This window comes from Pteronotus mesoamericanus, unplaced genomic scaffold (assembly GCF_021234165.1).
Source record: "Pteronotus mesoamericanus isolate MK-2021 breed Mesoamerican mustached bat unplaced genomic scaffold, CSHL_Meso_final scaffold_36, whole genome shotgun sequence".
In the NCBI taxonomy this organism is placed as follows: Eukaryota; Metazoa; Chordata; class Mammalia; order Chiroptera; family Mormoopidae; genus Pteronotus; species Pteronotus mesoamericanus.
The window spans coordinates 7,329,878-7,347,931 of record NW_026555313.1 but is presented as its reverse complement, the minus strand read 5'-3'; the positions used below and the strand labels follow the sequence as shown (position 1 = coordinate 7,347,931).

At 35.0% G+C, this 18,054-nt stretch overlaps 1 protein-coding gene across 1 annotated transcript in view; it reads left to right on the top strand.

Moving 5' to 3' along the window:
- MMP20 (matrix metallopeptidase 20) overlaps positions 1-9,891 on the top strand; it is a 39,823-nt gene extending 29,932 nt beyond the window's left edge. The window contains exons 9-10 of the mRNA XM_054592213.1: positions 8,653-8,756; positions 9,791-9,891. Of these exons, the coding sequence (XP_054448188.1) occupies positions 8,653-8,756; positions 9,791-9,891 (205 nt within the window). The remainder of the gene's footprint in view (positions 1-8,652; positions 8,757-9,790) is intronic.
- Positions 9,892-18,054: the final 8,163 nt, after the last annotated feature.

Below are 18,054 nucleotides of genomic sequence, written 5' to 3'. Positions count from 1 at the left end.
GGCAGGAGGCGTGAGGAGTGGGGTGGCTTCCAGGCAGAGAGAACAGCTAAAGCAAAGGCACCGATGCATGCAATAGCCCGTGAGTATGGGAAAAACCTGAAGAAGTTCACTATGACTAAAACACGGGCTAGAATGAAAGATGTGGCACAAGGACAAGCCAGGTGTAAATCACGGAGGACCTGTGATTTTATAGGAAGATCATAGATCTTATGCTTTAAAGATGAGAGATATAATTAAATGTTTTAAATTAAGGAAGGAACCAATAAGATTTGTGTTATAAAAATATCATCTGGCAACAGTGTGACTATATTTGAGGGGACAAGATTGAAAGTGAACTAAACCAGTTAGACCAGAAGGTAGTGGAAAACATCAAAGTGTTCAAAGAAAAACTCTATTTCAAAAGTGAAGGCAAAATAAAGACATTCCCACATAAAAAAAAAAAAAAAAAAAAAAAAAACCCCTGAAAGTATTTATTGCTAGTACACATGCCTTACAAGAAGTTTTTCAGGCTGGACATAAATGTCATCAGGCAGTAATTTAAATCCATATTTTTTAAAAAAGAGTATCAGCAAATGTAATTATAGAAAGATGATAGTTGTGTACATATCTTCTTTCCTCTGTTAACTGATTTAAAAATAACTGTATAAAACATTGTGTATATAATTATATTGTTAAGCCTATCAGAGCAGAAAAACAGCAAAAAGAAGTTGGATGGGAGAAAAGCTGTACTAGGCGAAAGAAATGATACCAAATAGTAACTCAGATTCACACAAACAAAAGAAGAGAACGAAAAATGATAAGTAACAGGTTAATATAACAAATGCTATTAGTATATATTTGTTCTTCTTTCTTCTCTCAGCTTCTTTAGAAGACATGAAAGTATAATAAAGTATAATAAGAAGACATAAAGTAAAGTATATATAATAGTAATTATAACTATATTTTGGGGTTGGTAACACATACGGATGTAATATGTATAACAATAATACCACAAAGAGAAGGGTAAGAAGTAGAGTTGTATAGGTGTTATGTTTTAATATCTTACTGGAATTAAGTTAATAGAAGTAGACTATGGTAAATTTAGATGTACATGGTATTCTATAGTAAGCACTGAGGAAATAACTTTAAAATATGTAGTGAAAAATTATTTAAAAAATTAAAATGGTACATTACTGTTTTTTTCACTAGTGTAAAATAAAGCACTAAGGAGAAATAGGGGAGCCAAAAAGACATGAGACATGCAGAAAATAAAAAGTAAAATGGCAAATGTAAGTCCAATTATATTAACAATATTAAATGTGAATGGATCAAGCAATCTAATCAAATGGCAGAGACTATCACACTAGATTAAAAAAAACAATATCCAACTATAAGCTATCTACAAGAGACACACTTTAGATTTAAAGATAAAATAGATTGAAAGTAAAAGAATGGAATATATCTATTATTTTATACATATTTATATATATAAAACAAAAAATGTTACTAGGGATAGAGAAGGACATTTTATAGGGGTAAAAGGCTCAATCTACCAGGAAGATATAACAATTATGAACCTGACAACAAAGCCCCAAAATGCATGAAGCAAAAGCTGACAAAAATAAAGGGAGAAACAACAATTGAATAATAATGGTTAGAGGTTTCAATACTTCACCTTCAATAAGCCAGAACAACTAGACATCAATATCAATAAGGAAAAGAAGGCTTAGACAGCACTATAAACCAACTAGACCTAACATAGCATCTATAGATAGATGCTATGTTAGGCTAAAGCACAAGTCTCAATAAATTTAAAACAATTAAAATCATACAAGATGTCTTCTTTGATAACAATGGAACAAAGTTGAAAATCAATACCAGATTTTTCCAAAAACTGGAAATTTTACAAATATGTGGACATTAAATAACATTCTTAAACAACCAATAAGTCAAACAAGAAATCACAACAGAAATTAGAAAATACTTACAAATGAATGAAAATGGAAATACAACATATAATAATTTATAGATGCAGTAAATGCAGTGCTCAAAGAGAAATTAATAGCTATAAAAATGCCTATCTTAAAAAAGAAAAAAATCCCAAATTAATAACTTAACCTCCCACCTTCAGACCAGAAGAGAAAAGAATAAATTAAACCTAAAACAAACATAAAAAAGAAAACGATAAAAATTGCAGTGGAAGTAAATGAAATAGGTAATATATAAGCAATTTGAGTAAATCAACAAAAGAAAAAAGTTGGCTCTTTGAGATCAGCAAAGTAAACAAACTTCTCAGTAAATTAACCTTTTGAAACAGAGAAAACTCAAATTATTAAAATCAGAAATGAAAGAGGGAACATTACTACCAATTCTATAAAGGAATACTATAAACAGTTGTATGCCAACAAATGAGATACAATGAAATGAACACATTTTTAGAAAGATGAAAAATGATGAAACTTAGTCAAGAAGAAATAGGCAGTCCGAATAGACTATAACAAGTGAAGAGATTGAATTCATAATCAAAAATATATCCACAAAGAAAAGCCCAGGCCTAGAGAGCTTCACTGGTAAATTTTATCAAAACATTTAAAGAATTAATATCGATTTTTTTTCAAACTCCTCAAAAAAATATAGAGGATGAAGCACTTCCCAACTCATTGTATAAAGCCGGCATTACCCTGATACCAAAGCCTGAGACATCACAAGAAAATAAAACTTCAGACCAAAATCTATTTGGTCTGAATAGATAGTAATTAAAATACTATCAAACCAAATCCAGCAACACATATAAAGAATTACATAACATGTGCAAATGGGTTTTTCCCTAGGAATACAAGGTGAGTTTAATATCTGAAAATAATATAATGTACCATATCAATAGATTAAAAAGAATTATCTCAATAGATGCAGAAAAAGCATTTGACAAAATCTAGCATTGTTGTGTGATAAAAACAGCAAACTGGGAATAGAAGAAAACTTTTTCAACCCAATAAAATGCATTAATGAAAAGCCCACAGTTGATACCATACTCAGTGGTGAAATACTAGATGCTTTCCCCTAAAATCAAGAAAAAGACAAAAATTTCCACTCTCACCACTTTCATTCAACATTATATTGGAGACTGTAGCTAGGGCCATTAAGCAACAATTAATGAAATAAAAGCCATCCAGATTGGAAAGAAAGTAAAATCACACTTATTTTCATGTCAGATGATATTTTTATATAGAAAACCTGAGTAATCCTTTAATAATAACTATCAGAACTAATAAATGAATTCAGCAAGTTTGCAGAATATGAGGTCAATATTCTGCAAATATCAATTATATTTCTATCCACCTCAATGAAGAATATGAAAATTAAATTAAAAGAACAATTCCACTTAAAATAGCATCAAAAAGAAATTACTTAGATATAAATTTAACAAAAGAAGTTGAAAACATAATCTGAAAATTATAAAATGTGTCTTAAAGAAGTTAAACAAGGTCTAAATAGGAAAATATCTCATGTTTATGGATTGGAAGCCTTAATATTTTTAAGATGGAACTACTCCCCAAATTATTTTACAAATTTAACACAATCTCTATAAAAATTCCATTGACTTCTTTGTAAAAATTGTCAAGCTGACCTTAAAATTCATGAGGAAATTCATAGGACCCAGAAAAGCCAAAATATCTTGACAAAGAACAAAGTTGGAGGACTCAGACTTCCCAATATCAAAACTTGCTACAAAGCAAGAGTAATCAAGACAATATGATACTAACATAAAGAAAGACATATAAATCAGTGGAATAAAATTGACAATCCAGAAATAAACCCATAAATCTATGGTCAGTTGATTTTTGACAAGGATGCTATGGCCACTCAATGGGGAAAGAATAAAACTTAGAATTAAAGCAGAATTAAAGGAACAGATAGACATTACATTTTGTACATGTGGAGTTGGATGTGCTGGTGGGACCCAAGAATAGAAAAGTCCAGAAGAGAGTTGGACATACAAGTCTTAAATTCAGAGAACTCAGGCTGGAGAGATAAACTTGGATTCATCATACAATCAGGTGGTAGTTGAGGCCATCATTATTTTTCCATATTGTTACAAACTCTTTGCTCCAAATCTGCTCACCTCATGGGGTACTGGCTTTTGGACTCTTGCCTAGAATAGTGCATGGCAGCTTCTCACTCTTCTCCCTTCCCTTCGTTCTGGCCACTCTCCCCTCGCCATTCTCTGGCGTGGATTACAAAGGCCTTTTCCTTTGTGAAAGCTATGTGATTCCTGGCTAGAAGTGGATTATTAACCTCAAAGGAGATTCCAGTTTTCCATTTCACTAGAAAAATCTCCTTGAAGAAGCTACCTGAAAACATATATCTTAGACACTTTATGAATAAATTCCTGTTTTTGCAATCCTTCCTCACATTTTTTTAAAGCATCTGTTAACAGACACAGCTCCTCAGTTAGTAGTTTAAAAGAGGTAGAATGGAGTCAGTTTTGCCATTGTCATGTGATAGATAGATATCATCACAATCAAAACTCTAACTAATCTGAGTTCTGAGCATAAAATTTAACACCACATAGGCGCTTTACAAAAATAATCCCAAGTCCTTGTGTTACAAAGGTGGAGAACAAGATAACTCAGCTCAAAAAACTGTATCATACATCTATGGCACCATGACATTGCTAGTGAAGTTTAGCTGTCAGTAATTATTTATTTAATATCTATACCCATTAATTAATATTAGATGAACAAATGCCCATAAAGAAAGTAAACTTAGTTATAGGTCAATTAATTTTAGTTGGTATTTAGGTATTTCAGTTGATATTTCTTGAGACAAGACCTCAGTGATAAGAAAATATACACAATTGATTTCAGCAAGTAGTATAGAGGGAATTCACAATAACTACTTCATTTTTTTAACATTTAAATTAAACTAATATTTTTTTTATTATGTGTGAGGAATCTAACACAGATTCTGTGTTGAGGATGATGGTGAGTATTTTCTCAGTTATCTCATTTTTCCACCTGCTTCCTAAACAATCTTGAGAAATATGTACTCTGATCTCCATTTAACAGTTAAAAATATCACATCAGAGAGATTAAGTGATTAGATCAAGGTCACACAGCTAAATATGGTCCACTCAAGGCTCTATTTCATGTCCTCTGAATCCAAATTCAGAGGTCCTTCCCATTCACTATATATAGTCATTCTTCATTCACTTTATTTATTTATTTACTGTCAATTAAAATACACCTATAATTCTTACTCCATTATATAATTTCCTTTTTTTTTTAAACCCTCAGGGAAATCCTCAAAATACCAGTAGACCTTCTCAATCTTAATTCCTTCCTTGCTAAATTCTCTAGACTACCTCCAACATTCTCCAGCCCTCCTTTCTCCACCTCTTTGCAATCTCGCCTACTACTGCAAAATGTTATCCTGATGAAATGTATTTAAAGATTAGGTCAAGATTAAACTCACTGATGACTTGAAAATCCCAGATTGAATCACAAAGTTCACTTAACCTCTTACTAGCCAGTCAGAGTGAATGGTTCTTGGTGACAAAATAAACTATGAAGTCTTGTGGCTTGCACCTGCCCTGAGTGTCTGCATGTGTGTGTATAAATTGTCTCTCCTCCTCATGACTACTATTACCCAGATGAGTAAGCCAGGGTTTACAGCTCTGAGCACTTTCCCCCAATCAGAGAGCCAGCAAATAACAGAGTCAGAATTCAAAGATAGAGCTGTCTGATGACTGTACATGTTGTGCTCTTTGCTCTGTAACAGAAATCTTCAAATATTTGTCCACAAACCAAGGGCTAGCTCATCACAAATTTTTTATAAGTTCAAATTTTTATAAGCAAAATAAGAACAGCACGATATTATACTTGTCTGGGAGTGGGATCTGTGTCAGTATAAAGATACACTATTGGCAAGAACCATCTTTCATTCTAAGATTAACGTTCTTTCTGATTTTTTGGTGTTGAAGTTTTTTCTTTGTGAAATTGTAATGAAAATAAATGGTAATTGTTTTGATGGTGTGATGGTAATGTTCTTACTTGGTAAAATGAAAAGTAGGTAGCATTATGTTAGTTATATAGGTCCTGCCTACATAATGTCTACATAAAAGGTTCAAATGAAATATTAATATGTTACCATCTAATCTCAAAGTGGTGATTTTTGTGTCAGACTGATAGTTTTAAGTAGAGTTTGTTGAGAATAATGCTCTTTGCATTATAGGCAGTTATAGGCCGGGGGCAAGAAGGCAGGAAGGAAGGGGGCTGGTAAATATAGAAGTGGTAGAAGAGATGGAGGAAAGAAATAGCAGTTTCACAATTTTGCCAAGGACTTTGCCGAGGTTTTTATAAATATGACTGCGAATCAAAATTTGCAATTGGACGTTGCTTCTCTAAAATTTCTTCTGAAATTTTATTTATATATAATATTATTACCTCTGTTAACCTCTGATGAGATATACATAAGATTTTAGTTGTTACCACCACTCATTAAGGGGAACTAAGCAGACAGATAAAAGAGAAAATTTTCTTTTTCAAATATTTCTATTGAATTAATAGTCATTATATTCTCTTTAAAATATATTTCTGTATTATTTAAACTGTGTCTCTATTCTCAAGAAAGATTTTTGCTCTGTCCTTTCTTACTTTCCAGATGTCTCCATCCAATTTAAATACCATACACGCAGATCCCAAATTGTAGTATTTTTTAGTCAGTCTCTTGTTTGGAACTGAGAATACATTTTGCCATAAACAATATAAGTGATGATTAATTCTCAAAATCACTCATAAATGTCTGTTAAACATACACAAAGGTAAGGGGCTATAATTATAGTAGTTTAGTTTCATATCCTCTATTCAGAGCAGACAAAAGAGGATAAAGATATGAAGGGCATTCCACCATTTTTCTTGAGCATAGGTGAATATTAGGCAAAGAATTCAAAATAAGTCATGTTCTCTGTTATGCTACCATTGTGATTATCCCTCTGTGTATACAGACATGCCAAATGCATCTTAGTGGTTTTGTTTTCTTTTGCATCCCACACCCCAAATATTTTAAGCTTTACAATTATCTTCCTCACTCCTTCCAATCAAAGCTTCCATTGCCTCAATACAACTATCTTCAGGAAGCAAAAAAAGAAAAACAACCTAGTGAATGAAGATTAACATGTGAAAAATCTAACTTCCATTTTTAGTAAAGGACTCTGGATTTCATATTCTAGAACAAAGTGAACAAAAAAAAAAAAAATCTAGGTCCTGAGGGAGCCAAAGTGCCTGGGCTGTTCCTTTTTAAAATTTTTTCCCCCTCCATTTCCTCTCTGACTCTACTCCTTATACCTTGCAATAATTTCTTTTAATAGTGCACAGGTGCCCTGTCTCCATACATTGTGTTGGCACATCTGAAGATGATGAACTACAGTAAATAGTTTCCATTTTTGTTTGTGCTACAGCAAAAGTCCTAATGGCTCTCATGGAAAGGGAGTTTGGGAAGGTCGGCTTTCATTCCTATCCTCAAAGCTCCCTAAAACAGCTCAATCTTCAAGTCAATTTCAATCTGGCTAGTTTCAGCTTGACTTCTGTCCCAGCTTTTACCTTTTGCTCCGTATCATAAGAGATCAGTCCTCTGGGATGGCATTCATAGACACACGAGAGGTACATTTTGGGAGAAGGTAGGTATGATCTGTTGCCACAGGAAACTGCCCAGTGGCTCAGACACCAGGAGAAGTTGTCTAACCTTTTGGTGGGGAAAGAGCTGGGTGCTCACCCTGGGAATGTCATCATTGAGAGCTCTTTGCTGATGAAGAAGGGACTTTCTTGCACTTTATATGAAGCCTTCTTAAAGACATGAAAATCTGCTCCGTCTACGTGGTAAACTCATATGAGTCATGGTGATTCATACAAGTCAGTCTGTTTTACAAGGCGGGTAATTTTGATCACAAAGAGATGTATTAATCAATCTTCAGAGTTACTGCTGAATGGTGGTTGCTGATCCAGAAACAGATACCTAGTCTATTTGGTTAGTCATATAATCTTTCCAGCCAAAAGCAATTTAGTTAAATTGATTTAAAAGGCGAAAACTCAGATATTCCAGGTTTTCTTATTTCTTATCTTTGCTTATTTATCTTTCAAATATTAGTTCCTTCATTGTGAATTGTTTATTCAGTCTCACCTCTATGGATGCACAGCAAAAAGCCAATGAACAAAAGCCCCGGTGAAAGACTCTCACCTGTTTAGTGAGCCAAGGAGTTCATACATGGGCTGGGGGGAGAGAAAGAGAAAGAGAGAGTAATTACAACAGTAAATAAACTATGAAAAATATATGTAGAGGTTTTTTTTTGGAAAAGCAATATTTTTTAAATTATGGGAAAATGTTGCTATAATATATAGGATAACTAATTCTAAGAAATATATCTGACAATGTTTTAAAGAGACTCTTTAGAGAAGCTAGTGGCCCCAGAATCTCAGGAACCTGGAAGAATAGTGATTGTGTGTGTGTGTGTGTGTGTGTGTGTGTGTGTGTGTGTGTGTGTGTGTGTGTGTGTGAGAGAGAGAGAGAGAGAGAGAGAGCGAGAGGAATTTAAAGTAAGTTATAAGACAGCCCTGGCTAATTATGCTGGATCTACAATTAATAAAAACCTCTTTTATGAAATAATACTTCTTCTAGCTATGATGAACGAAAAATGAAAATGGAAAAAGACTACCCAAAGAATACTGAAGAGGAATTTTCAGGAGTAAATGGACAAATAGATGCCGCTGTGGAACTAAATGGTGAGTGTTTTCACCAAAAACTTTCTTTGTGGAAATTGTAGCAAGAAATTTGGGCTCTGCTTTAACATAACAGAAAATGGGTTTCCAAATTGGAATCCCTAGTTCTTACCTTTGGCCCCTGAGTCCCTTATACATTTAGCTAACCAGATTAACCACTAGAAAGAATAACTATAAAAGGTCTGCCATCATGCTTCTCTCTTTGAGAAAGGAAAGTTTTAAATGTATAGCTTCAATCCATTAGGCAGCTATGTTAGAAAGTTTACCTGATCAAAGTTACCATTTTTATCTTTAAGATGCACATATGCTCAACTTTCCCAGTGCCTTTCCCCACTTCATCACTCAACTCTTGAAATTCAACACATAGTTGGGAAAGATGAATTAAACTGAACAGAGTTGAAATTTAATTGAATCTTTTGAACAAGTCAGTCGACACATTCTTTTTGAATATCGAGCACAAATTGAACACTTCAGAGATGTAAAGGCAGTTCCAGGCATGGTCTCTGTCCTTGCACAATGGTTAATGTCTTTGGGAAATGCCCCTTCATTGAACACAGATGAAATTACTAAAAAAAAACAAGACAATCTATAATTTGGTATTGAATTGTTCAGAAGCCTTCACAATAAGAGCTAGAGATGATCTAAGAGAAAAGATCAGGATCGGAGTTCGTAGTTGGAGATTTCATTGCAGGACTTCAGCTGGGTTTTCAAAAATGGCTAGAGGTTTGATTGGGGAAAGAAAAGGGCGGGGAACTTCCTGGAGGAGAACAGCCTGACCAGAAGCACCAAGCACAACTGAGCTTGACCCAAGGAGAAGGCTGAACCCTGGCTGGAAGAGAGAAAAAGATGAGAGGTGATTGAGAAGTTAGAGGTGTCAGGTTCTAGGGCTCAGGGACAACTGTGCAGAGGACTTGCTAACTGCCACCTGACACATTCCCCTTTGATGCCACCTCAAGAAAATGACAATTACAAATCCTCCCATTTAGAAATTTGCAAGTCATTTTCAGTAACCACAATTTCACCTTTCTCTCTTTTAGGCTACATTTACTTCTTTTCAGGACCAAAAACATACAAGTATGATATAGAGAAGGAAGATGTGGTTAGTGTGCTGAAATCTAGTTCCTGGATCGGTTGCTAAATATTACAGAAAGGTCTAGTCTTTCCTACAGAATGAAGATGACTGCAAGTGGCTGGCACCTGGATCTAAGGACTAATGCAGAAATTAGGGTAGGGATTATTCCCATGACCTTCAATTCTACGAGCAATTTAGAGTTAATTGAAAATAATTATGCTTCTAAATTTTTTCACAGTTGTGAATTCATAATTTTAATGCAAATGAGAAATTCCTCCTATGTGGTAAACTTCACACAAAATCAGAATCAACACAGTGTACTCTTCAGTTAAATACCCATTATTTTTTTTTCTTACCTAATATCCTGAAGCAAATTGATAACTTTGTTTTTCTTTTTCCCCAAGAAGGGCCTACTTGTGGATTTCCTGACATGTATTATAATTTTTAGTAGGAAATGTAATTACCATACAATTATAATTATTCTTTGCAAGTAGTGGCTTTTAAGGCCTTAACATTTGTTGTGATGAATATAAATTTATCTGTCTGTACTTTAAACATATCACAAACAAAATACTGTATAAGTTTTGTTTCTCATTGTTTGGTTGTTTATTTAACTATATATACTCACTGGTATTTAAAGTAGGTTATGGCAGGAAAACTTATTCAAATTTTCATACTAGACAAGAGATAGGCACTTTGCAAGGAAAACTTTTAACAAAAGCCAATTAAAATGTTGTATAGGAACATTTCTCTTTTCTCTTTTCAGTTAGTATTTATGAGCTTCTATCACATTTTTTTTGGAAACAAATTCTGTATACCTGTAAAAAACTCAAACCTTGAGATAGCACTGTCAGCATACAGACCCAGAATAAATAATAGTAATTCACTCTATTTCTTGCTTCTTGACAGTAAAACGCCCTCAATGAAATCCATTAAATGAGGTTCTTATGAACAGTTTTTGATTTAAGGGAGTTCATCTTTTGTTTCAGTTTTTCTTACTTTAAGCTAAATCTTTTTTTCCCCCTATCTAGTCATTGATACAGATAAAATACAGCTCTCTGTCATTTTTATGATATTTTTAAAATCTTACCCTCTAGAATGGAAGGATTCTAAAACATGTTAGTAGTTAAATTAGATTATAAAACACCTTTAATATATTTCATAGGCTGTCTGGAACATCTGCAGCATTCAACAGATGTTAGCCATTATTGTTATCATTACTTATTAAGTTTGTTCAAATACTCAATAAAACACTTAGTATTCTTAATATTAAGGAGGTATGGAGCAGTTACTCAAGGTTACTACAAGCTTTCCATTTGGTTTCCATTTGGTTTACTGAAAGTGGCAATTTACAGTCCACATGTTGACTCCTTCAACTGTTGAAAAAAAGTCCAGTATGCTTGTTTTCCAGTGTCAACTACTGTTTATAGAGTTAGAAAAGTCATTTTTGCAAAAAGAGTCGGCTGAGGAAAACTCCTTAATATCATTAAATAAGGAGAGAAAATGGTCTGGCAGTTCCTCAAAAGGCTAAACCTAGAGTTACCACATATACAACCCAGCAATTCCACTCCTAAGTATATATACCTGTGAGAAACAAAAACATACATCCACACAAAAATGTGCACACAAATATTCATAGCAGCACTATTCATAATAACCAAAAAGTGGAAATGTGTCCATCAAACAATGAATGGATTTTTTAACCTGGTAAATTCATGCAATGAAACATTATTCAGCGATAAAAAAGGATTGATATCTACTACAATACAGATGAATCCTGAAAACATTACACTAAAGGAAAGAAGCCAGACACAAAAGCCCACATATTTTATGATTCTATTTCTGTGAAATGTTTAGAATCTAAAAGTCCACAGGGACAGAAAGCTGACTAGAGATTGTCAGGAGTTTGGGGAGAGGGAATGGGAGGTGGCTGCTAATGGGTATGGGATTTCTTTGTGGAATGGTGAAGTACTGGTGATGGTTACACAACCCTGTGAGTACCCTAAAAGCTGTTAAACTGTACACTTTAAATGGATGAATTGTATGGTATGTGAGTTATATCTCAATAAACCTGTTATACTAAAAAATAAAAATAAGCAAAGAGATTAAGGTGCTGTGCCGATCCATGCAGGTGGTGCAATCTGGCCTCCGTGACAGGGACCACACGGCCAAGTGTCGGCCTGGGGACATCTGCTGCCGGGCTCGACCAGCCAGATGGCTTCCTTGTGTTCGGTGCTAGCCCAAGGACATGCACATTTTAGACACTTCACAAAATTACTTAATGTTACTTCAAACAAAAAAATATGTTCTCTGTGGTCTGACTGACTGGATTCAAGCCTCAGATGTGCGATTTTTAGCCGGTGCGAGGTTGGTCAAGTTCCCTAATCTTTGTCTCAATTTCCCCTTTGTGAAACTAGAATAGGAATAGTTCTTCCCTCCCAGGGAGGCTTAGGTACAGGGTTGGGCAAAAGTAGGTTTATAACTGTTCATAAGGAAAATAATACAGTAATTAATAAGTAATAAAAGAATAAACTCTGTGTTCCATGTACTCGCCACTGTAAACCTACTTTTGCCCCACCATGTGTATGAGCCAAAACAGGCAAAGCTCTTAGATAGTTCCTGATACCCTATTGGGGGCTTTGTAACTGTTGTTTTTGAAAGTTAGAATTAATTTTGTTTTGAGATATTTTGGAGGATTTGTATGTAGTCCTTGAGACAGCTAAAGATGCGACGAGCTATGGCACCACAAAGACTGACAACCAGTGACCTGAGTTATTTGCAAATTTCAAATTAAATCAATAATCAAATAATATACTGATTGTAGTTAACCCCCCAATTCCCCCAAACTAATTCTTACACATCATTATTTCTTTGTAGAGTAAGAGAACTGGCTCCCAGATATAGTTGTAATAGTCTTTCTAATACATAAGAAATAGAATGTATTTTGGAAAGATATAGTCTTTCTAATGCATAGGGAATAGTGACTGTGTTTGTGTCAAAATTCAACCAGAACATTTACGTGCTGATTTGAAACAAGATTTTTGTGCAGAAATAATTTACTACATAGACTACTCATTTGGCTTCAGACTAACTGAATCCAAAAATGGTTTAAGTAACAGTTTTGAAAAAAACATGATTCAACTGCTTTTCTGCGATCAGGGTTTACAGTCTGATGATCTCTACATATTGTCCCTATTAACCTCAGTTATGACTACTTATGGGCAGCCCAGAAGCCCTTGGAAAGCACCAGAAAAGTTACTGAAGGATGAATGGAGTCACCTAGGTGGGGAGCTTCCCTAACAGCTCCACATTAAATTTTCTGTGGCTGTACCGAGCTTATGTTCATTTAGCCTGGTGTGAAATGGCAGAGCCAACTTTGTCCCTTAGGTCCTCTGCTATGTTCTCAGATGTTTATTCTGAAATGCCTCCACATGTGTTTCACATGGCAGATGGCAAACAAACTATGCAGTTTCTTATTTGGAATTCTGTGTGATACATTTTTAAATTACCACACAATCTTCAAGTATTTTGTTTATATACTAACCAGGCATTTTCTCTTTATTTCTGTTTTTAGTCATTTCCGTCTGCAGGCAATGATACTGAAGGCTCTTTGTGAACATTCACAGCTAAAATTACCCAGTGAAGTGCCATTTGAGAAGAAATACATAATGCTAGTCTACAGGTTGTAGTTTTAGACTCCCATGATGAAGCATAGGAAAGTCTAAGCCAAAAATTTTCTGCACATCTCCCATGTAAGCCCGAGTAAAAGGAAGAAACAGCATCTTCTGATAATCTTTCATTTCCTGAGTTTGTCTTTGGTCCCATTAACATCCCCAAGTAGCTTATCAACATGGCCAACTAAAGTGTATCCTATTTCACTCAAAATGTCATGATCCCTGATCCCTGCTTTGCTCCCCCCACCTAGAGTCAGAACTTCAATAGAAGCAGAATTAGAAAACTTGTTGGTAAATAAACTGTAGTAGGAACTTAAGTGAATGACTTTGGGGTCCAAAAGAAGACTCCTTTTTTTTAATGCACATATACTCATTTCAATCTCTTCTCCAATAATCTTAATCCAACATCCTTTTCTATAATTCAATATATCATTTTAAATGGTTGGGGATGGAATTAAATTTTTGTTGCATAATGCAGCATGTTGTTCTGAGAAGAGTAGGAATGATTAGAGAGAAAAGGACTGGAGGGAGTCAATGAAAAAACAGCTGCAAAAGACCAGTTGAAAAATGTGACATTTAAATCCATTTTAGATGGTCTGCAGTGCGGCATTGTGGGTGGAGGGGTGGGGGGCGGGACATGGCTGTATAGTCAGCAATCTGTTTATTCTTGGAAAATTCCAGGACTTTAATGCAATGATAAATAATGTAAGCTTTTGAGATTGGATAGTAAATGTGTTTACAGCTGCCTCTATAAAGACTGGGATATCAAAAGTTCTGTTAAAGCACATTTTGTGTGACTTGCAGACTGCCCTGTGATTGTAGTGTGTCACTACTAAATTTTAGATGTATATCCATAAAAGAATTGGCAATTTCTGGAAGCTGATATATAGAAAGACTTCATTTCTTCCCCAAAATAGTTTTATCTTCACTAATAATTAATTCAATCTTTTTTGAAGGATCTAGGTACCCTAACATATTCACCCTCGGTATTCATTTTAATTCATTAAAAATATTTAATAAGCATTTATGGTGGCACCAAACTAGGCTCAGCTACTCTCTAGTGTGAACTTCTGCTCTCAAGGAGCTTACAATCTAATGGAAGAGACATACTATATGAATAAATAGATATAGATACAATGAAAGACATTGAAAATGCTTTGAAAAAAAATAAAGCAGGGAAAACAATAAAGGGTATTAGAGTGTCATTTTATAAAAGCACATTTAGGGAAAAAACATTGAATCAGGGATACTTATGCAGAGATGTGGCTAAAGGAAGATGTCTCTAAGTTTCAAGTAGAGGAAGCGGTAAGGGTGAGGCCTTAAGGTAGAAAAGGATTGGGCATGTGTGAAACACAGCAGGAAGGCCAGGGTGGCTGAAGGCAGTGAGGGAAAAGTAGAAAGAGGTGAAGCCAGAAAACTGTGAATAGCCTTTTGGGCCACCTAAGGAGATCAGATTTCATGCTAATGAGATAAGCAGTGTTTTGAGCAGGTGGGTAACACGATCTCTGTTCTGTTTCAAAGGGTCACCCTGGCTGCTGGGTGGCATGCAGCTTGTAAAACTATCAGGAGTGAACGTACTGACACCAGGCATGGCATTTTCCAAGGTAGAGATGATGATGGTACTGACCAAGAAAGTATCAAGGAAGATGCTAAAAGTAGTCAGATTAAGGAAAACTCTGCAGGTAAAGCCAACAGGATTTTCTCCTAAAGTGCGTGTGGCATTCAAGAATAACAAGGGAGTCAAGACTGACTCCAGGGTTTGGGGTCTAAACAAGTGAAAGAACGGTGCTGAAGGGAGGAGGACTAGAGGAAGAGCAGGTTTCTGAGAGCTGGAAATCAAGAGTGCAATTCTGAATTTGCTGGGTTTGAGTTGCCTGTTAGACATCCAAGGGGGAGATGTCCAATTAGGTAGATAGATATAAAAACTTGAGTTCAAGGAAGAATTGGAGCTGGAGAAAGAAATTTTGGGGTCATATTCTTTATATTATTATTATTTGAAAACTTTTGAGTCCCCCCACCCAGACCCCCCCCAGACTACCGTGGAAATTGGGGCAAAAATGGATTATAAAAAAATAAGAAAGCAGATAAAAATGATCTCAAGCTTTTAAATCATTATTCAGCATTCAATCTACTAATCCATTCTTCCTTTCCTCTTCAAAAATATGGTTTAATTTTCAACAAGAGTTTTTTGAGGTATTGAGGGATTTTTTTCTTGGTTTTTCATTTCTTGGTACAAAAATCAAAAAGCAAATCACAAAGGAAAATACAAAATCTTAAGGATTGCTGTTCTACAAGGAAGTTGTTGGTAGCCTAGGAACATATTAAGGTAAAAAGAACTTTCAAGATTTTTTTAAAACTCATTTTGCTCTTACAGTAAAAACACCTGTGTAATCTTACCATGCTTTACAGACTAGTAAAATCCCTACAACATTATTCCATGTTTGCCTGAAAACCAAAGTCTTTGCACCTTTACCTGAAGGTCAAGTCCTTTCCTGATACCCAAATCAATCTTCAGGGCAATAATTATTCCTGGAACTGTAGTCCAGCCATTCAGTGGAGCTTGCATCAAAAGGGCCAGCCAGTCTTGCTCTCCAGTGGGCCAGTATACAAAGAACAAGGATGAATTCCAGATATGTACACCCTTTCCTGCCTGACCCATCGTGGGTAGCCAGGCCTCTGCCTCAGTTTTCTTTCCCAGTAGACAGATTTCTAGCCCTGCTATGAACCCTAGATCACTTGCCTGGTGTCTCAGAATTATATTTAGTGCCATAATGATATTTCCATGGTTGCATATCTAATTTGTTTTGAGGCTCACAATAGCCCTGAGAAGTATTATTGTTTCCACAGTTACACAGATAAAACTAGAAATTCACATGAACATATACAGAGAAGAAAATCAATGCAAATTAATTGCCAAGTGACTGCCATGGACCACACATGCTATAGGAATCCAAAAAAAGGAAAAGGTGGCAAGAGAGAGAAGGAGGGAAGGAATCTTGGATTTTCTTTCCTACAAATGATCTGAAAGTTGAATTCTGTTATTTTCATAACATTAATACTCTAAGTGGTATGTTGAACTCCCAGGACCCTGCCTTTCCATAAATGCAACCAGATAATCTCTCTCTCCCCTACCCAACCCTTTTCTTTTTGTTAATTATAAGTTAGTCACAAAAATATTTCCATACGGTTTGGAAACTCAAATTTAATTTGAAAGCCTGAAACCTAAATAGATCACATGCATATGAATGGAAGTTTTACTGAATTGAAAGCAGACTTCAAACTACTACAGAAAATAAAGGTTGTTCTAAAAAGTATATCATGTGAAAAATGACAATCTCCGGATTTTTCAGTATTTCTGTATGTCCTCAACACATCAGCCCAAGGCTCTGTCTTTATCAAAATAGGCAAGGGGGTATGGAATGATTTATTAATTTCTTTCTTCATTCAGGATATTTATTTATTTACAAGAAAAAAAAAAACCAACCCCCGTAATTAAAGCCTTTCCAGAAACCAAAGACACAGGCTCTGGGCACTTTTACATTCTAGGGAACTCAGTCTAGGTTTATGGCCTTTGTTTATATAAACTGTGTTTCCTAGGCCCCACTACCATGGAGGATAAGCTACCCACTCCTATCTTAGGGCAGGCTAGCCTAACCCTAATGTCTCATAACTAGTTCTGGGAGCTCTTAGAGGGTCTCCCATGTATGATCAGAATTAATTGCTCTCCTGTTTTTTCATCCAACAATTTCTGGAGATACCATTTATTGCTGTCAACACTGATGGCAAAGCCACTGCAGTGTGTCCCTACTCCCCATTCCAGACCCCATAGTCTGCTCAGGCCTTGATTCCATTCCACTCTACATCAGGTCTCCTGAGGGGGAAGGCTATCTCCAGCTACCTGAATTTCTCCCAACAGTGTTTGTAGTTGTCAGTGTTCAGGTCTTGAACATATTCTATGAAATTTTTCACTATTTCTTATATATGATCATGCCAGAAATTGTATTCTATTTTCAATTATTCATTGTTAATATATAGAAATACAATAATTTTTGTATATTGGATTTGGATTCTGTGACATTGTAAAATGTACTTATTACTAATGGTAGCATTTTTATAAATTTCTTAAGATTTTCTACCCAATAGACAATTATGTCTATGTAGAGATAATTTCACTTTTTTCTTTCCAGTCTTTATGCCTTGGACCAATACTACAATGTTGGCTAAAAGTGAAGAGAGCAAACATCCTTGCCTTGTTCCCATTCTTAGAGGCAGGCATTTAGTCTTTCACTGTGAAGTGTAATGTTAACTGCACATTGATTATAGAGGTTGTTTGTCAAATTGAGGAATTTGTCTTCTATTATCATGAATGAGTATTGAATTCTGCCAAATGGTTGTCTACATACTTAAATGACGTAATAGTTTTTTTTAATTCTTTTATTTTTTTTCTTTTACTTGTTTTTATCATAAATTAAAATAATTTTCAAATCTTAAACTGCCCTTGCGCTCATTCCTGGAATAACCCTACTAAGCCACGATGTATTAATTGCCTTATATG